Below are 22,060 nucleotides of genomic sequence, written 5' to 3'. Positions count from 1 at the left end.
AGCAAAAGTTGAGGGTATTTGCCTCCCACAAACCACCTCCACAGGGTATTGTAGAGGGACTGCTCTAGATGGGAGCACTCCTAGAAAGAGCACAGAACAAAACACCCAACATATGAAGAATGGAGGAGGAGGAATAAGAAGGGAGAGAAATAATCATCAGACTGTGTTTATAATAGCTCAATAAGCGAGTTAAGTTAGACAGTAAGGTAGTAAAGAAGCTAACCTTGAACCTTTGGTAACCATGAATCTAAAGCCTGCAATGGCAGTGAGTACATACCTTTCAATAATCACCCTAAATGGACTGACTGCACCAATTAAAAGACACAGAGTAACAGAATGGATAAAAAAGCAAGACCCATCTATATGCTGCTTACAAAGGACTCACCTCAAACCCAAAGAGATGCACAGATTAAAAGTCAAGGGATGGAAAAAGATATTTCATGCAAACAACAGGGAGAAAAAAGCAGGTGTTGCAGTACTAGTATCAGACAAAACAGACGTCAAAACAAAGAAAGTAACAAGAGATAAAAGAAGGACACTACATAATGATAAATGGCTCAGTCCAACAAGAGGACATAACCATTATAAACATATATGCACCCAATACAGGAGCACCAACATATGTGAAACAAATACTAACAGAATTAAAGGAGGAAACAGAATTCAATACATTCATTTTGGGGCACTTTAACACAACACTCACTCCTACCAGACAGAAAATAAGTAAGGACACAGAAGCACTGAACAACACACTAGAACACATGGACCTAATAGACATCTATAGAACTCTACATCCCAAAGCAACAGGATACACATTCTTCTCAAGTGCACATGGAACATTCTCCAGAATAGACCACATACTAGGCCACAAAAAGAGACTCAGTAAATTCCAAAAGATTGAAATCCTACCAACCAAATTTTCAGACCACAAAGGTATAAAACTAGAAATAAACTGTACAAAGAAAGCAAAAAGGCTCACAAACACATGGAGGCTTAACAACATGCTCCTAAATAATCAATGGATCAACGACCAAATTAAAATGGAGATCCAGCAATATATGGAAACAAATGACAACAGCAACACAAAGCCCCAACTTCTGTGGGACGTAGTGAAAGCAGTCTTAAGAGGAAAGTATACAGCAATCCAGGCATATTTAAAGAAGGAAGAACAATCTCAAATGAATAGTCTAATGTCACAATTATTGAAATTGGAAAAAGAAGAACAAATGAGGCCTAAGGTCAGCAGACAGAGGGACATAATAAAGATCAGAGAGGAAATAAATAAAATTGAGAGGAATAAAACAATAGAAAAAAAATCAATGAAACCAAGAGCTGGTTCTTCGAGAAAATAAACAAAATAGATAAGTCTCTAGCCAGACTTATTAAGAGAAAAAGAGAGTCAACATACATCAACAGAATCAGAAACAAGAAAGGAAAAATCACAACAGACCCTACAGAAATACAAAGGATTATTAGAGAATACTATGAAAACCTATATGCTAACAAGCTGGAAAACCTAGGAGAAATGGACAACTTCCTAGAAAAATACAACCTTCCAAGACTGACCCAGAAAGAAACAGAAAATCTAAAGAGACCAATTACCAGCAATGAAATTGAAGCGGTAATCAAAAAAACTACCCAAGAACAAAACCCCCAGGCCAGATGGATTCACCTCGGAATTTTATCAGACATACAGAGAAGACATAATACCCATTCTCCTTAAAGTTTTCCAAAAAATAGAAGAGGAGGGAATACTCCCAAACTCATTCTATGAAGCCAATATCACCCTAATACCAAAACCAGGCAAAGACCCCACCAAAAAAGAAAACTACAGACCAATATCCCTGAAGAACATAGATGCAAAAATACTCAACAGAATATTAGTAAACCGAATTCAAAAATACATCAAAAGGATCATACGCCATGACAAAGTGGGATTCATCCCAGGGATGCAAGGATGGCACAACATTCGAAAATCCATCAACATCATCCACCACATTAACAAAAAGGACAAAAACCACATGATCATCTCCATAGATGGTGAAAAAGCATTTGACAAAATTCAACATCCATTCATGATAAAAACTCTCAACAAATTGGGCATAGAGGGCAAGTACCTCAACATAATAAAGGTCATATATGATAAACCCACAGCTAACATCATACTGAACAGCGAGAGGCTGAAAGCTTTTCCTTTAAGATTGGGAACAAGACAGGGATGCCCACTTTCCCCACTGCTATTCAACATAGTACTGGAGGTCCTAGCCATGGCAATTAGACCAAACAAAGAAATACAAGGAATCCAGATTGGTAAAGAAGATGTCAAACTGTCACTATCTGCAGATGACATGATATTGTACATAAAAAACCCTAAAGACTCCACTCCAAAACTACGAGAACTAATATCGGAATTCAGCAAAGTTGCAGGATACAAAATTAACACACAGAAATCTGTGGCTTTCCTATACACTAACAAAGAACTTAATAGAAAGAGAAATCAGGAAAACAATTCTATTCACAACTGCATCAAAAAGAATAAAATATCTAGGAATAAACCTAACCAAGGAAGTGAAAGACCTATACCCTGAAAACTATAAGACACTCTGAAGAGAAATTAAAGATGACACTAACAAATGGAAACTCACCCCAAGCTCCTGGCTAGGAAAAATTAATATCGTCAAAATGGCCATCCTGCCCAAAGCAATATACAGATTCGAGGCAATCCCTATCAAATTACCAACAGCACTCTTCAATGAACTGGAACAAATAGTTCAAAAATTTATATGGAACCACCAAAGACCCCAAATAGTCAAAGCAATCCTAAGAAGGAAGAATAAAGTGGGGGGGGGTCTCGCTCCCCAACTTCAAGCTCTACTACAAAGCCACAGTAATCAAGACAATTTGGTATTGGCACAAGAACAGAGCCACAGACCAGTGGAACAGAATAGAGATTCCAATCAAGAACCCAAATATATATGGCCAATTAATATATGATAAAGGAGCCATGGACATACAATGGGGAAATGACAGTCTCTTCAATAGATGGTGCTGGCAAAACTGGACAGCTACATGTAAGAGAATGAAACTGGATCACTGTCTAACCCCATATACAAAAGTAAATTCGAAATGGACCAAAGACCTGAATGTAAATCATGAAACCATAAAACTCTTAGAAAAAAACATAGGCAAAAATCTCATGGACATAAACATGAGTGACTTCTTCATGAACATATCTCCCCAGGCAAGGAAAACAAAAGCAAAATGAACAAGTGGGACTATATCAAGCTGAAAAGCAAAGGACACCATCAACAGAACAAAAAGGTATCCTACAGTATGAGAGAATATATTCATAAATGACAGATCCGATAAAGGGTTGACATCCAAAATATATAAAGAGTTCACATGCCTCAACAAACAAAAAGCAAATAATCCAATTAAAAAATGGGCAGAGGAGCTGAATAGACAGTTCTCTAAAGAAGAAATTTGGATGGCCAAGAGACACATGAAAAGATGCTCCACATCGCATCATCAGAGAAATGCAAATTAAAACCACAATGAAATATCACCTCATACCAGTAAGGATCACCATCATCGAAAAGACAAACAACAACAAATGTTGGCAAGGTTGTGGAGAAAGGGGAACCCTCCTACACTGCTGGTGGGAATGTAAATTAGTTCAACCATTGTGGAAAGCAGTATGGAGGTTCCTCAGAATGCTCAAAATATAAATACCATATGACCCAGGAATTCCACTTCTAGGAATTTACCCTAAGAATGCAGCAGCCCAGTTTGAAAAAGACAGATGCACCCCTATGTTTATCGCTGCACTATTTACAATAGCCAAGATACGGAAGCAACCTAAATGTCCATCAGTAGATGAATGGATAAAGAAGATGTAGTACATATACACAATGGAATATTACTCAGCCATAAGGAAAAAAACAGATCCTACCATTTGCAACAACATGGATGGAGCTAGATGGTATTATGCTCAGTGAAATAAGCCAGGCGGAGAAAGACAAGTACCAAATGATTTCACTCATATGTGGAGTATAAGAACAAAGGAAAACTGAAGGAACCAAACAGCAGCAGAATCACAGAACCCAAGAATGGACGAATAGTTACCAAAGGGAAAGGGACTGGGGAGGATGGGTAGGAAGGGAGGCACAAGGGTGGGGAAAAAGAAAGGGGGCATTACGATTAGCATGTATAGTGTGGGGGGGGGGCACGGGAAGGACTGTGCAACACAGAGAAGACAAGTAGTGATTTTAAAGCATCTTATTATGCTGATGGACAGTGACTGTGAAGGGGTAGGTAGGGAGGTAGGGGGGACTTGGTGAAGGAGGGAGCCTAGTAAACATAATGTTCTTCATGTAATTGTAGATTAATGATACCAAAAAAAAAAAAAAAAAAAAAGGAGGTTGGATATGGTGGAGGAGACAATAAATGAAATGGAAACCAAAGAAGAGGAATACAAAGAAGCTGAGGCCAGAGAGAAAAATGGATCTCTAAGAATGAAAGACTATTGAGAGGACTGTGTGACCAATCCAAAAGGAACAATATTCGCATTATAGGGATACCAGGAGAAGAGAGACAGAAAGGGATAGAAAGTATCTTTGAGGAGGTAGTTGCTGAAAACTTCCCCAATCTAGGGAAGGAGATAGTCTCTCAGGCCATGGAGATCCATAGATCTCCCAACACAAGGGACCCAAGGAAGACAACACCAAGACGTATAATAATTAAAATGGCAAAGATCAAGGATAAGGACAGACTATTAAAAGCAGCCAGAGAGAGAAATAAGATCACATACAAAGGAAAGCCCATCAGGCTAACATCAGACTTCTCAGCAGAAAGCTTACAGGCCAAAAGGGAGTGTCATGATGTATTTAATGCAATGAAGCTGTAGGGCCTGGAACCAAGATTACTTTACCCAGCAAGATTATCATTTAAATTTGGAGGGATTAAACAATTTCCAGATAAGCAAAAGTTGAGAGAATTTACCTCCCACAAACCATGTCTACAGTCTATTTTGGAGGCACTGATATACATGGAAGTGTTCCTAAGGTTTAATAGCTGTCATCAGAGGTAATAAAACCACAGTAAAGAAAGTAGAGCAGCTAATTACTAAGCAAAAGCAAAATTAAATGAACTATCCCCAAAGTCAATCAAGGGACAGACAAAGAATATAGACAGAATATAATACCTAATATATAAAGCATGGAGGAGGAAGAAAAAGGAGGAGAAAATGAAAAGAACCTTTAGATTGTGTTTGTAACAGCATATTAAGTGAGTTAAGTTAGACTATCAGATAGTAAGGAAATTACCATGAACCTTTGGTAACCACGAATCTAAAGCTTGCAATGGCAATAAGTACATGCCTATCGATAATCACCCTAAATATAAATGGACTGAATGCACCACTCAAAAGACCCAGAGTCACTGAATGGACAACAAAACAAGACCCATCTATACGATGCCTACAAGAGACTCACTTCAAACCCAAAGACATGCACAGACTAGAAGTGAAGGGATGGAAACAGATATTTCATGCAACCAACAGAGAGATAAAAGCAGGAGTTACAGTACTTGTATCAGACAAAATAGACTTCAAAACACAGAAAGTAAGAAGAGACAAAGAAGGACATTTTCAAGAACAGATCATATACTAGGCCACAAAAAGAGCCTCAGCAAACTCAAGAAGACTGAAATTGTACCAACCAGTTTCTCAGATCACAAAGGTATGAAACTAGAAATAAAGTACACAAAGAAAATGAAAAATCCCACAAACACATGGAGGGTTCACAACATGCTCCTAAATAACCAATGGATCAATGACCAAATAAAAACAGATCAAGCAATATATGGAGACAAATGACAACAATAATTCAACACCACAAAATCTATGGGACACGGCGAAGGCTGTGCTAAGAGGAAAGTATATTGCAATACAGGCCTACCTCAAGAAAGAAGAACAATCCCATATAAACAGTTTAACTCACAATTAATGAAACAAGAAAAAGAACAACAAATGAGGCCCAAAGTCAGAAGGAGGGACATAATAAAGATTAGAGCAGAAATAAATAAAATTGAGAGGAATAAAACAATAGAAAGAATCAATGAAAGCAAGAGCTGGTTCTTCAAGAAAATTAACAAAATAGATAAACCCCTAGCTAGACTTATCAAGAAAAAAGAGAGCCTACACCCACAAATAGAATCAGAAATGAAAAAGGAAAAATCATGGACACCACAGAAATACAAAGAATTGTTAGAGAATACTATGAAAAATTATATGCTAACAAACTGGAAAACCTAGAAAAAATGGACAACTTTCTAAAAAAATATAACCCTCCAAGGATGACCAAGGAAGAAACAGAAAATCTGAACAGACCAATTACCAGCAACGAAATTGAACTAGTAATCAAAAACCTACCTAAGAATGAAACTCCTGGAACAGATGGCTTCACCACCGCATTTTATGAAACATTTAGTGAAGACCTAATGCCCATCCTCCTTAAAGTTTTCCAAAAAGTAGAAAAGGAGGGAATACTTCCAAACTGCCATCATCACCCAAATACCAAAACCAGGCAAAGACACCACAAAGAAGGAAATTACAGAAAAACATCCCTGATGAACATTGATGCAAAAATACTCAACAAAATATTAGCAAACCAAATTAAAAAATACATCAAAAAAATCATCCATCATGATCAAGTAGGATTTATTCCAGGGATGCAAGGACGGTACAGTATTAGAAAATCCACTAACATCATCAACCACACATCAACAAAAGGGACAAAAACCACATGATCATCTCCATAGATGCCAAAAAAGCATTTGACAAAATTCAAAATCCACTTATGATAAAAACTCTCAACAAAATAGGTATAGAGGGCAAGTACCTCAACATAATAAAGGCCAGATATGATAAACCCAAAGCCAACATTATACTTAACAGCGGGAAGCTGAAAGCTTTTCCTCTAAGATCCGGAACGAGACAAGGATGCCCACTCTCCCCACTTTTATTCAACATAGTTCTGGAGGTCCTCACCACAGCAATCAGACAACACAAAGAAATAAAAGGCATCCAGATTGGCAAGGAAGAAGTTAAACTGTCCCTGTGTGCAGATGACATAATACTGTACATAAAAAACCCTAGAGAATCCACTCCAAAACTACTAGATCTAATATCTGAATTCAGCAAAGATGCAGGATACAAAATTAATTCACAGAAACCTGTGGCATTCCTATACACTAACAATGAACTAGCAGAAAGGGCAATCAGGAAAACAATTCCATTCACAAAGATTGCATCAAAAAGAATAAAATACCTAGGAATAAACCTCACCAAGGAAGTGAAAGACCTATACTCTGAAAACTATAAGACACTCATGAGAGAAATTAAAGATACCAATAAATGGAAACACAGCCTGTGCTCATGGATAGGAAGAATTAATATTGTCAAAATGGCCATCCTCCCTAAAGCAATCTACACATTCAATGCAATCCCTATCAAAATACCAATAGCATTCTTCAACAAACGAATAGTTCTAAAATGTGTATGGAACCACAAAAGACCCCGAATAGCCAAAGCAATTCTGAGAAGGAAGAATAAAGCTGGGGGGATTATGCTCCTCGACTTCAAGCTCTACTACAAAGCCACAGTAATCAAGACAATTTGGAACTGGCCGAAGAACAGACCCAATGGAACAGACTAGAGAGCCCTGATATAAACCGAAGCATATATGGTCAATTAATGTAAAATAAAGGAGCCATAGACATACAACGGGGAAATGACAGCCTCTTCAACAACTGGTGTTTGCAAAACTGGACAGCTACATGCAAGAGAATGAAACTGGATTATTGTCTATCCCCATACACAAAAGTAAACTTGAAATGGATCAAAGACCTGAATTTAAGTCATGAAACCATAAATCTCCTAGAAGATAACACAGGTAAAAACCTCCTGAATATAAACATGAGCAACTTTTTTCTGAATGCATCTCCTCAAGGAAGGGAAACAAAAGCAAAAATGAACACTAGGACTATATCAAATTTAAAAGCTTCTGTACAGCAAACGACACCATTAACAGAACAAAAAAGCATCCTATACTATGCGAGAATATATGTGTAAACAACATATCTGACAAGGGGTTAACGTCCAAAATATATAAAGAACTCAACACCCAAAAAGCAAATAACCTGATTATAAAATGGGAGGAGGATATGAACAGACACTTCTCCAAAGAAGAAAATCTGATGCCCAAGAGGCACATGAAAAGATGTTCCACATCCCTAATTAGCAGGGAAATGCAAATTAAAACCACAAGATATCACCGTACAACAGTTAGGATGGCCAGGATTAAAAAGACTAAGAACAACAAATGCTGGCGAGGATGTGGAGAAAGGTGAACCCTCCTCATTGCTGGTGGGAATGTAAGCTAGTTCAACCATTGTGGAAAGCAATATGAAGGTTTCTCAAAAAACTAAAAATAGAAATACCATTTGACTGGGAATTCCAGTCCTAGGACTTTACCCAAAGAATATAATTTCTCAGTTTCAAAAAGACATATGCACTCCTATGTTTATTGCAGCACTATTTACAATAGTTAAGATACAGAAGCAACCTAAATGTCCATCAGTAGATGAATGGATAAAGATGTGGTACATATACACAATGGAATACTATTCAGCCATAAGAAACAAATCCTACCATTTGCAACAATATGGATGGAGTTGGAGGATATTATGCTCAGTGAAATAAGCCAGGCAGAGAAAGACCAGTACCAAATGATTTCCCTCACCTGTAGAGTATAACAACGAAGCAAAATTGAAGGAACAAAACAGCAACAGACTCACAGACTCCAAGAAGGGACTAGCAGTTACCAAAGGGGAGGGGTAGGGGTAGGGCACGTGGGAAGGGAAGGTGAAGGCGATTCAGGATCATTATGATCAGCACACATGGTGTGTGTGTGGGATCATGGGGAAGACATTGTAGCACAGAGAAGGCAAATAGTGACTCTGTGGCATCTTACTACACTGATTGGCAGTGACTGCAATGGGGTATTGGGAGGGACACAATAACATGGGTGAATGACGTTTTTTCATGTGAAACCTTCATAATAGCATATATCAATAATGCCTTAATAAAAAAAAGAAAAAAGAATGTGTATCCTGCTGCTTTTGGATGGTGTGTTCTGTAGATGTCTGTTAGTTAGGTCCATCTGTTCTAATATGTTGTTCAGTGCCTCTGTCTCCTTACTTATTTTCTGTCTGGTTGATCTGTCCTTTGGAGTGAGTGGTGTGTTGAAGTCTCCTAAAATGAATGCATTGCATTCTATTTCCCCCTTTAATTCTGTTAGTATTGTTTCACATAAGTAGGTGATCCTGTTTTGGGTGCATAGATGATTATGTTATATCCTCTTGTTGGACTGACCCCTTTATCATTATGTAATGTCCTTCTTTGTCTCGTTACTTTCTTTGTTTTAAAGACTATTTTGTCTGATACAAGTACTGCAACTCCTTCATTTTTCTCCCTATTATTTGCATGAAATATCTTTTTTCATCCCTTTACTTTCAGTCTGTGTATGTCACTGGGTTTGAAGTGAGTCTCCTGTAAGCAGCATATAGACAGGTCTTGTTTTTTTATCCAGTCAGTGACTCTATGTCTTTTGATTGATGCATTCAGACCATTTACATTTAGGGTGATTATCGATAGATATGTAGTTATTGCCATTGCAGGCTTTAGATATGTGGTTACCAAAGGTTTAAAGGTAATTCCCTTACTATCTAACAGACTAATTTAACTCAGTATGGTATTACAAACACAACCTCAAGGTTCTTTTTTATTCTCTTCCTTTTTCTTCCTCCTCCATTTTTTATGTATTAGGTATCATATTCTGTACTATCTATCCCTTGACCAACTTTGGGGGTAGTTAATTTGATTTTGCATCTGTTTAGTACTTCATTTTTCTACTTTCTTTGCTGTGGTTCTATTTCCCCTTGTGATCGCTATTTAGCCTTAGGAATACTTCCATCTATAGCAGTCCCTCCAAATTATACTGCAGAGGTGGTTTGTGGGAGATAAATTATCTCAGCTTTTGCTATCTGAAAATGGTTTAATCCCTTCATCAAATGGAAATGATAATCTTGCCGGATAGAGTATTCTCGGTTCGAGGCCCTTCTGCTTCAATGCATTAAATATATCATGCCACTCGTTTCTGGCCTCTAAGGTTTCTGTTGAGAAGTCTGATGGATTTTCCTTTGTATGTGATCTTATTTCTCTCTCTGGCTGCTTTTAATAGTGTCCTTATCCTTGATCTTTGCCATTTTAATTATTATATGTCTTGGTGTTGTCCTCCTTGGGTCCCTTGTGTTGGGAGATCTGTGAACCTCCATGGCCTGAGAGACTATCTCCTTCCCCAGATTGGGAAAGTTTTCAGCAATTACTTCCTCAAAGACACTTTCTATCCCTTTTCCTCTCTCTTCTTCTTTTGGTAACCCTATAATGAGAATATTGTTCTATTTGGATTGGTCACACAGTTCTCTCAACATTCTTTCATTCTTAGAGATCCTTTTTTCTCTCTGTGCCTCAGCTTCTTTGTATTCCTCTTCTCTAATTTCTATTCTATTTAGCATCTCTTCTACTACATAGAAGCTGCTTTTTAAATCCCTTCATTATATGTTGCATTTCAGATATGGAATTTAATGATTCAATTTCTATCCTAAATTCATCCCTTTGTTCTTGAATATTTTTCTGTACCTCCATTAGCATGTTTGTGATTTTTATTTTGAACTCTCAGGAAGATTGGTGAGTTCAGTTTCATTTGGCCCTCTTTGTGGTGTTTGTGAGATTTTTGTTTGAACCAGGTTCCTTGGACGTTTCATATTTGTATGTGGCACCCTCTAGTGCCAGAAGCTCTAGTCTCTCGAGTCATGTCAGGGGTCGCAGGGTCATGTCGCTGGTGCTCAGGGGTGGAAAGAGCTGTTTCCTGCTTCCTGGCTATAGTGCCTATCTCCACTGTCAGAACTAGTCGGCCAAGCACACAGGTGTAAGCCTCTGTGCTTTGTGTCTGTAGCTGTTGCAGGCTGGGCCTCCCTTTGGCTGGCCTGACACCAGGGCAGGGACTGCTGGTTTGCGAGCTGGTGCTGGCAAGCCAGGAGGAATGCACAGCAGGCTGCATATCACAGTAGGGGGGGCGTTGGAGCTGAGGATCCAGCCAGAGGGATGGAGCACCTGAACTTACTCAAAAGTTCCCAACCTGCTGGGCAGAGCACGCTCGACAACACTGTCCACCTATCCCTTCTCCCGCGCAGCAAGCTCTGTGCAAACCCCGCCCCTTCAGCAGCCCTCCAGCTGCAAGGAAGCTTCTCAAACCGCCCACCTTTCCTTTGTCCCAGAGCAGCCGAATGTGGATCCCTGTCCTCCACAAATGGCTGCAATCTCAGTCTCTCCAAGTATTTCGCCTGTCTTAGCTTTCCAACACGACTTACCAGAGCACAATGCAATGTAGGTTTGTGCTCCCAAAGCAGATATCCAGGGCTTGGTGTTCAGTAGTCCTAGGCTTCCACCCCCTCCCCACTCTGTTTCTCTTCCTCCCGCCGGAGAGCTGGGGATAGCGAAGGGCTTGGGTGCCGCAGGATCAAGGCTTTGTACGTTACTCTGTTTCATGAGGTCTGCTCTGTACTCCAGGTGTATGCAGTCTGGTGCAGCCTTCTTTCCTGTTGCTCTTTTAGGATTAGCTGTATTAAACTAATTTTTGCATTATATGTGGTTTTAGGAGGAGTTCTCTGTCTCACCTCTCATGCCAAGATCTTGAATCTCCGAGTGTTTATTTCTTCAATAAAATAACCTACAGAGGTTACATACTTACTTCAATGATCATGTGAAAGTCATTACTGAAACTTCTGTTTCGAATCTACCCCTGAAATGCTGGTAACATTCTTCTGAAGTGCTCCAGTGGTACCAGACCTACATCCTTTCAGACTGATGTTTAGAATGCTTCAACCCCTGCAGGTTTTTCAAAATCTAATTTCTAAAAACTGTATTACAAAACAACAGAAAGTAACTGTCTAGTATTATAATGTAAACTACCTGCAAAAAATAACATTCAATTTTATTATTTAAATTGTGGCACAATCATGGCTAAATGTTGATATAATAATAGCCACTCTATGTGCTAGGTACTGTTCTAATGCGTTTAACTTTTTATCTTTCAATAACCCTGCAGGGTTGCTCTGATTAGTATGCTCACTTTACAAAAAAGAAAACCCAGGCTAAAAGAGGTTAAATAACCTGTTAAAAATAACATAGCTAGAGGTGGAGCTGATGTTCAAACCTTGGCAGTTCAGAGCCCACAGTGTTAACTATTATGCTTGTAATCTCGCTACTTTTTAGTCACTCTCTTTCTAACACATATACTGAATATTCTAATGTAAAACTAAATGAAATTCCCTACAGACTAGCCATATCCAGTTTTTTTCTTACAAATAGTCAAAAAAATGCAAATCAAAACAATAAAGTACTCCTTTTTCACCTATGAAATTAAAGATATGTTGGTAAACACACTGCTACACAGTAGAAATTTAGCTGATAAAACCTTGAGAGGTATAATTAATTCTTATGAGCATTCACTTTAGAGCCATACTGCCTGCACTAGGATCCTAGTTCTGCCATTTACAAGTACAGTGACCTTAAGCAAATTACTTCCCTTCTCAAGGCCTCATTTGTAAAACAGTTGATTATAGTATTCTACAGTTGTACAAATTAAAGAGTTTACACATGCAAAGCACAGAGAGCAGCGTGTAGCACACAATAAGCATTTAGTAAGTGTTAGCTATTTTTATTCCTACCTTTCCAGAGTTCAATTTGATAATATGTATCAATTATGTTTAGCCCAGTAATTCCATAATCATGATGTGTTTAAATATTTATGTGCCCAGTCAGTTGCATTACTTATAAGAGGAAATATGGATTCACTGGCATCAATCAAAATACCTATGTAAGGGACATAGTTAAGCAAACTGAGGGCATTACACATAAAAATTATGTTTTTGACATATTTAATATGGAAATACATGTACTGTTTTTTAAAAGGCAATAGGCAAAATCATATAGTATGTCAATTTTACTGTGTTCATCTGAGTATGAAACATTAAAAGCAAATACATCAAGTTAATATTATTCCCAAGTGGTAGGGTTACAGGTGATTTCTATCTCATTTATAAATTTATTTATTTATTAGGTTTTCTATCATGAATATGCATCTTTAGAAAAGCCCTAGAATGAATTTTTGCTTTGACAGACTATGATTGAATAGTTTTCACAATAACAGACACTAACTGTAATTTATATTTCGTCTCATTGGTTTTTTTACTAGTAACACCTTTAACTTTTGTGCTGACTTTGTAAGTACAATTACTTTAAAAGTTGCATTTAAAACAATTGTCCAGTAACTTGTATGAAAATCTAACAATACCACTAAAGAACATCCAAATAATCTTGAATGAAAGTAACAGTAAAAACTTATCCCTAAGTTCTCCCTGTTTATGATACAGAGGGAAGGCCTATTACTGTTCCTCGTCTCAACTGTATAACCTTCCTGAACAAGAGAAATGCTATTATTACTTAGCTACATTTAATGAATAACATACAAATGAAGATTTCTCTATTTTGTTTAAATGAATCGACCACATGACTAATGTATTATATAAAAGAACAAATTCTCATATTGTGTTCTATACTACTAAAATTGTTACAAATTCAATATTGGTACTAATAATTTTCCAGGCTCCCCAGAACTGCTATCTAGGAAGATAATGCAAAATGAACGCATTTATGAAACTAATTTATGATTCTATTTTTCACCTTCTAAAAACCAGGGAGGTACTAATAGCTACAACACAACTGGCAATCCCACAACTATTCAACAGAATAAAAATCAGTCCAAGTATAAGCAACACTTTAATTCATCTACTAAACCTTACTCCATAATTTCTCTGTAAGAAATAGGGAATAAAAAACAAACTTAACAGTTAATTACCTGCCCTGCATGATTTGCCAGACTAATATTCAGCTTTCCTGTATGCATGGTCCAGGTAGTTGTAGGCAACAATTACTTTCCCTAAGGAAGAGAAACCTATTATGAAGATCAAAAAGCTGTTCCCCCAAATCTGGCAAATTTTACAGTAGCTCAGAAAAACAGAAACAAAAACATTAAAAACATTAACTGTCCCCATTTGTCACTGAACTTTGTGTTCTTAAGTATATCACAAATAACCTTAAAACTCATCTCTTTTGAACATCAGGTGCTTAGTGGGTTCCATGTACCTGTAACTTCCACATCATTCACCATCCACACCACACAGGGCTCTGTGAAGCTCACCTATAATTATGGAGTGGACATCACGACCAGAGATTCTGTCGGATTTAGCATGCTTCTATAAACTAGTAAGTGAAGCCATTTCCAAATCACACTCTAAAGACAGTAACTTTCATAATGTCTCCTAAACTCCGAAGGCTAAGCCAAGAAAGGCAAATCAGAGGAGAGGCCAGCATTTCCATTCAAACATACCTCCTCCAATCCAATCAAGTTTCTCAAGCCAAAGTGGGCAAAACTCTGGAAAGTACAGATGGTGAGGAATAGCTTTTCAAAGATAAGACAAAAGATTCATCTGAAAGCAACTAATCCTACATAGTGGAACAAAGGCTCAGGAGTAAGACACATGGAAACAGCGAGGAAAGAAGAACGGGAACTTCTTGGGGGGAGCATTCTTTGGTCCAAATCCATCGTTTCCAGGAATTTTACCTGAAGCATCCTTCCTTTAAAAAGTTCTGTGGCCCTTGCTGTTATTGTGGGTACCAAAAAAAAAGCAAGATATGAAATGACATATATTTTGTGCACTGCAGGAAAGCTTACAAACTGGGACAAACTTTTCCTTCATTAACGATTTATAAATTGTTCCTTATTTATAAGGAACAGAGAGTTCCTTATTGTTTTTCCATCTTGAAAACAACCAATTTCTCTTTAGATCTTATGAAAAGGTCTACTTAAAATGCCAATTGTATATAAACTGGAATGACATAACTGACTTGTGAATGAACAACAATGAATGCACACTTAAAATATGCATTCAAGATGGTAAAAATAGAACCTGATTTTACTGTAGGACTGTATTGGAAGTAGGCTTACAAATATACAAAATATCCTGTGAGTTCATTTACCTATTTTCAGTGAAAAAAAAATTCCAAAACCCATTTTTCTACTTTTATGTATCAATTTTACAAAACAGAATCTGAAACAAGCACTTGAGACCTTTGGTTAAACTACAGTTTCCTTTAAATTAAAGTAACTATATATCCAAATAGTAATGTAGAATAAAATAGTTGTAAATATATACATATGTATACACATAAGCAGTGTTTTTTCACGTAATACTATGAATTTACTACTTTTGACTAGCAATCCAAGCAGACTATAGTTATATAAAAGATTGCTAACCTGGAAGAAAAGAAGATTTCAAAGAGCTGTTAAGTTCTCAAACATTTACCAAAGGATAAGTCAGTGAAATACCACACCACTGAGGCATATCTCTATCCTTAATAAAGGCTCAAAGAACTGACTTTAAAATATATTTAAAAATTAATGGTTCTTTTTAGTAGGAACTACTTATGAGTGATGAAACAGTTAAACCATGAAAAATTCTTACACTTTCAAAAATTAGCAGATAATAACTGCTGACTATCAAACACTAGTCACTGACGAACATCTAATTACAGGATTTCAGAAAAACAGAGGACAAGTTATAGACAGAAAGGGTCCAAATTACAACTATAATGCTACTTAAAAAGAAATCACTTTCATACTATGTCTAACCTATCACATATTATTATTCTCTTCAGATAAAGGATTAATAAAATTCTCTCCCACCCTGTCCTCCCAACAATACAAAATTCAGAAAGCAGGGATCTTAGCCTTTCAAGCTATGCTGATAAATCCCAAGCCGCCAGGATAGTTGGTGCCTAGCACCCAGTACTCAGTACTTGTTGAATGAAGGAAGGAATGGGAACAGGTAGGAACAGGCAACTCTGAAGAGATTAGAGACTTGATCACACACAGATAAAGGTTCAACTGGCTAATCAGAGTATTAACATAAGTTAAGTTGATGTCAAATGTGAGCTCTTCTACATTTTAGTAAAAGTCTAATGTAGAACTCAGACTTCAATTGCAAATTTTTCCTAGAAAACTTGTATAAAACTAATGCTATTAAGTTCAATACTGCTTTTCTGTCAGCATTTCTCATTTCAGTTTCTCGCATTTATTTAGAAAGTAGCTTCAAAATTTTAAAATCCCTTTAATTAGTATCAAAACGCTTAATTCTCCTGAGTACACCCTACCTTTACTTACACAAAGCCAGAAGTTCCTACACACTGATATTAATATTTACATTGCTACAATTTCAAAATTTTGCATCAAGTATATTCTTTAACATTTTTATGAACTCAGAGGTCCTCAAGCTCTCTGGGTCGTGTCTCAAGTAAGGACATCAGAATGTCTTTCCCCACTGCAAACGACCCTTTAGAAAAAAAGCATGCTTAAAAAGCTGAGTACAAACTCCCTTTTTCCCCTCTCACACAATGTGTTTATGATTCTAAGAAACTCAAGATCTTTCTCTGGTTTTGTTTTACAATCTTCTGTTCAATTGGTAGTTGTCTATCTTGACGTATACCTGATACTGTACAACTTGAGCAAGTATGTCCAGTTTGTTAACAACAGTACATTTTAACTGGTTGCCATTGGCTATCCGAATCAGATTATGACATCCAAAATTATACCCTCTGTACTACACACAGCAAGCATATGAACATACTGCTGAGAAAGTTTCTAAACAGAATGTTTCCTGTCACTAAACCTGTCACTAAGTTCATTCTTTTGGGCTGAGAAATAGAGAACGAATTGTCTGATTTGTTTTCTCTGGCTTCCCCGTGACCCTCCTATGAGTGAGGAACCAATTCCTGCACAAGAGTTTGTAAAGTGCTCTGGAAGATCGTGGATTAAAGATGCTATAAATAATAAACCTGATGCTACTACTATATTACTACTGAGCATTATGTGGAACCACTGTCACTGCATCGGGGGTAGGTTGATGGTATAGCCCTTCCTAAGGAGGGAAGAGACAAGGACAGTTCTCTTCATCATACTAAAGGTTTGGCTGGCCATCTTCCAGGCTGTTATTTTTTAAACTACAGCGAAACCGCACGTGAGAAGTTACACACATGCCCCTACAAGGACGACTTCGGCAACCCCGATCCCTGCAGGCCCGGGAGTCCCAGGAACCCAGCGTGGAGAGCGGTGCTAAAGGTTGGGCCTACACCCTGGCAACGTGGGAGGTTCTGGGACCTGCAAAAGGGCCCCGGGCACAGCCGACGCCAGCGGGGTGGCTGGAGGCGCAGCTCGGAGGCGGGGGCGCGGGACACGGCCCCGAAGGCCGGCCGCGCTGCGGTCCCGCGCCTCCCCGTTGCCGGGAAGGCTCTCGGCCCCGCGGCCGGCGGCGTGGGGGAGGGGAGGCCAGGCCCGAGGCCTGCTGGGGGCGCTTGGCCCGGGCCTCGCGTGCCGCTCCCGACTGGGCCCCGGGCCCCGGCGTCCCAAGCGCGGAGGAGAGACTCACCGGAAAGGCCCGGATCCGCATCTTGGTGTCCTTCCGGCTGCCCGTGCCTTTGCTCAGATTCGACATGGTGCTCGTCCCCTCCCCGGCGGCGGCTTCGGGTCGCGCTCCGAGCCGCCGGTGTCACATTTAAGGCGGGCGGGCAGGCGAGGGGAGACGCTGGGGGCGGCGGCGGCGCGGCCCCCGGCAGGGCTGGGGGGGCTGGCCGGCCCCTGGGCGGCCGCGGCGGGGGCAGCTGCGGCTCGGGCCCCGGTAGCGCGGGCTCGCCTGGGGGTGCTGCGCTGGCGCGGCGGCTCCGCGGGGGCCCCCTCGCTCCCGGCTCGGCTCCCTTTATCGCGCTTCTCCGCGATGGCGGCGGCGGCGGCGACGGACAAACATCTCACTGCGCAGGCCAAACGTCCTCCTCCTCCTCCTCCTCCTCCTCCTCCTTCTCCTCCTCCGCCTCGGAGAGACGAGATCCGGCCCAGAGGGTGGAGGGGGGAGGAGGGAGGGAGGAAAGCCGGAGAGTGGAGAGATTGGGGAGAGGGGGGGTGGGAAGACGGGAGGGGGGCGGGCGGCCGCGGCGGGGAGCTCAGATCTCGCGAGATGACGGAAGCGCGCTGTCCCGGGTGGGGCGGGGCGAAGCCGAGGAACGGCAGGGGCAACAGGAGGGGAGGAGGGGAACGGGGAGTTGAGGAAGTGGGAGGGGCCAGAGGGGCGGGAGGTGGAAAAGGGGCGGGGCTAAGGGGGGAGGAATAAGCTGTTTTTTTGAAAGGGAAACTTCGGGGACCAGCTGGGCGGAGGTGGTTGCTGATTGGTTCAGGCGGGAGGGGGTTCTGGACACGTGGGCGGAGTGGGCGGGGGATCTCTGGGGAGTCAGTATTGGACCTTAGTGGGCTGGGACTCATCTGGGCTGGGCTGGGCTGGGCTAGGGCGGGAAGATGATAGTCGCGGGGAGGAGCGTGGGGTGAGAGGTGAATAGCCAAGTACTAGAACTGGTTCCTATGTTTTTCTGGGGCATGTGGACCAGGGATGGGTTCTTGAGTAGAAGCCCAGGAGTTGAAAGAACAGTTTTGGCAGGAGTTACTTGCAGTGTCAGGAATTAGGGTCCTGTATGCTTAACAAGGTATTTGGGTTGGATGTGCATTCTACAACTCTTCAGGACCTAGGGGTGGAGATGTTAATCCACAAAATTTCCTTAAACAGAAGCTTCAGGACTTCACTGATTCACTGATATTTTCGGGGGAACCCATGACTTACTAGTGTTAAAATCTCTTTTTCGTACCGTTGAAATAAAATAATTCCCTTAACGTAGTGCAATATTTTGGTAAATGGTGTTAAGGAGAAGATAGAATGATAGAAATCTGTCTTCGGCCTGACAGATCATTTTTTACCATTACCAACAGTATTGTAGGTTTTGAAAGCCAAATTATTGTCTTTGAGTCCAGTCCGCTGTGACTTTAGAAGATGTTTTTTGTTTTGTTTTGTTTTGTTTTGGTCGTTGTAGTCAAAAGGTCTAGTTTGATTCATCAGTTTTGCATATTGTTGTTAGGGATTTTACTTCTTAATTTACCTCTTCCTCCAATTGATGTACTTGAATTTCTGACTTTGCCGATAAATATGTAAATTTCCACTAAAGTTTGTGATATTTTAAATAACCTGTTGTTGGGATGGGTATCTACATTTGGAAGCTCAGGTTTTAATACTTTTTAAAATACCTTTTTTAAAGCTGAGGTGTTAATCATTTTTGCGGTATTTGGAAGTTGAGGAGTTTGATGTTATTCAAATAAGTAAACAGAAAATATACTTTTTCTTTACTGTGAGGTTAAATTTGCCTTAACTGTATCCTGATGACTAAATTTACCAGTGTTGTGCTTTCATCCCTTACTTGGTTGAAATGTCTCATTAGAAATATATTATCTTGTCTTGTTTTCTGGTATTTGCTAATCAATAACACCAGTTTAAGGAACAAGGCAGTTGCTTGAAGCAAAATATCTATGTAAATATTGAAGCTAAAAATAGGTCATCAAGAACTGGGTTGATACTATTGGGAAGGGCTCTGATTTAAATATAAGATAAGAGGCTTGGATAGCAGTTTATAATCCATATGCTGATTGAACCTCCATTTCCACAATCATTAGAATATACTAACAACCAACATTTTTCTATTGTTTGTACTGTCCTATGGCCCAGTTTCTTGGTAATTAAGATATGTTCTGGAGCCATTTTACTAGCTGTATTCTGTCTTTGGGGGCAAGATCTTGACTGTGACTAGCATTTCTCAGCTGTAAAATGGGGATAAAAATAATACTTCCTCCTTGGGCTACTATGAAATTTAGGTGATTAATACATTGTAGAAAGCCCTGTTAGCCGTGCTCAACACAAGAGTAGCCACTCAATACCTGTTGGCTCTAATTATCATGAGAAATTAAGGCCACATTTATACTATCTTCCTTTATCTAGTATGTCAGCTTCAAAAAAAAGTAATCATGTGCTTTTGTAAAATGAATCTTACGTTACAACTGAGCTAGTCTCCAACACTTGAATTTCACAAACCAATAAAATATTTTTCCAAAAACTGGGAATCCGGTAAGGGTTGGCAACTTTATTTGGCAAGTATGGGCATTAAAAAAGAGTAAGTATTAACATAAAAATAGCCGTTGTTTTATTTTTATTTTTTAAAGTGTTTTAACCACAGAAAGGGGAAGAGGTCAATTTTTGAGTAAAGGATAGTTTTTCAAACTGAAAAATAATACATTGAGCCAATTTTTCTCACTTCAATGTGAACTTGAGAAAACATGGGCCAGCATTTAGGAACTCACTAAAGTATGAAAGTGTTTCCATGTAATTATGAACCATGTAAGCACCCTTTAATTTGTATTAAAGTATTTGTACTGTGAACCCAGATTTTCATCTGTTGGTTTTGCTTAAGCAAAATGTAGCTGCATTTAAATGAATTGCTATCAACTGTGTCTTTCATTAGGCTTTTATCCACAAAGACCCAGAATAACTCTTCACAATTAATTTGTATACCATTGCTATTAAGAAATCTGATCATCTATTTGTTCATTCATTCATTTGAGAAATATTCAAGAAAATAATTTGATGGCTGCCAAATGTCAGACACTAAGGGGAATAAAACTAATGAGACCTATCATCACAGAATATATAGTCCTTTATCACATCTCAAAATTTGGAAGCCACAGACTGAAGTTCGATTTGACAACAACTTGGCATACCCTCCAGTTCAGAAATCAGAGGTCTTTCTTCCTAGGAAATCAGCATCCTCAAAATGTACATGAAATACTCTTTGAAGCAGTGCTAGACTATTCTTTTGGTGTTCCCTGACTTGCATATAGCAAATGAACTTTCAGGATATTAGTTTCTCTGTCAACCTGATCTAACAGAGAAAGCAGTGCTAGAAGAGGAACTCACTAGATGTTCCATGCCTGTGGTTGGCATTCCTACTTATGACCATGTCCTGACACTGAACTGTGGCCCCTACAAAGACTGTTAGGGAAAGAGGTATGTTTTTCAAACTGGAGAGGGAAGATTTAGTGGTATTATCATCTCCTTGAAAGTAAGGGCTAGATCTGCTTTCTTCCTTGTCTCCACCAGGCAACTAGTAAGTGTGGTAGTCCATTAGATCAGTACATATTTAGAGTAGTAGCATTCATATGTGCTTTATAAGATGACGTTATATAGGAGTAGCCCATTGAAAACATAACCATGAAAACTTAACGTATATAAAAACTATAGGTCTTTTCCATGTACCTTTCCTACTTCATCCTTACTATTTTCCTTATATATGTCATTGAGACAAGAAGCCTATAAGACATAGAAGCATATGAAGCAAGTTACATCTTGAATTAAAAAATTTAAATATGTTTTATCATAATACCCATCTCATTGTCATTGTTTTTCATCACATTGTCCTGCCAAACAAAATAATCTCTATGGTAGCTCTGGAAACTCTAGTTGGCCTGCAAAGTGTTGTGTTTATTCCACATTTGTCCAGTAAATTAATATTTTGGAAATTAAAATATCTATATATAACCAACTCATCTGATTTAACAGAATTGAGATTAAATTCTTGATTAAAAATCATAGACAGGTATATAATTTTGTGATTTTATTTTGAAGCAAAGGACTTCAAAGAGAATGTATTTCCTTGTATTGATAAGAGTAACTGTATCAGGAAATCTCCAGGGGACAGACAATTACAAATATGTATTGCTTTCATTCATGACAAGGAAAGTATATGTTGAAATTCCTAACTCCCCAGCTCCATCAACTTGTGAAGTATGTTAATTTTGGGGTTGAGATAAAGCACAGTTCCAAAGAGCTACAGAAGTAAATAGTCTAAATTTTATGCTAGATTTCGTAATTGTCTGAATTATGAAAACAACAGTCAGCAAAT

At 39.0% G+C, this 22,060-nt stretch overlaps 1 protein-coding gene across 3 annotated transcripts in view; it reads right to left on the bottom strand.

The window, feature by feature from the left end:
* The window catches only part of CUL3 (cullin 3), a 98,967-nt gene extending 80,784 nt beyond the window's left edge, over nt 1–18,183 (bottom strand). For 2 of the 3 annotated variants that reach the window (XM_073218054.1, XM_073218056.1), the window contains exon 1: nt 17,665–18,182. In XM_073218054.1, the coding sequence (XP_073074155.1) occupies nt 17,665–17,730 (66 nt within the window). In that variant the 5' untranslated portion in view covers nt 17,731–18,182. Of the gene's footprint in view, nt 1–14,039; nt 14,121–17,664 lie in introns of all 3 variants that reach the window. The other variant, XM_073218055.1, reaches the window with a different exon arrangement.
* Between the last annotated feature and the right edge of the window lie 3,877 nt (nt 18,184–22,060).

The sequence above is a fragment of the Manis javanica genome, chromosome 12 (genome assembly GCF_040802235.1).
Source record: "Manis javanica isolate MJ-LG chromosome 12, MJ_LKY, whole genome shotgun sequence".
In the NCBI taxonomy this organism is placed as follows: Eukaryota; Metazoa; Chordata; class Mammalia; order Pholidota; family Manidae; genus Manis; species Manis javanica.
The sequence above is the reverse complement of the archived record's forward strand: the minus strand, read 5'-3'. Positions and strand labels throughout refer to the sequence as shown.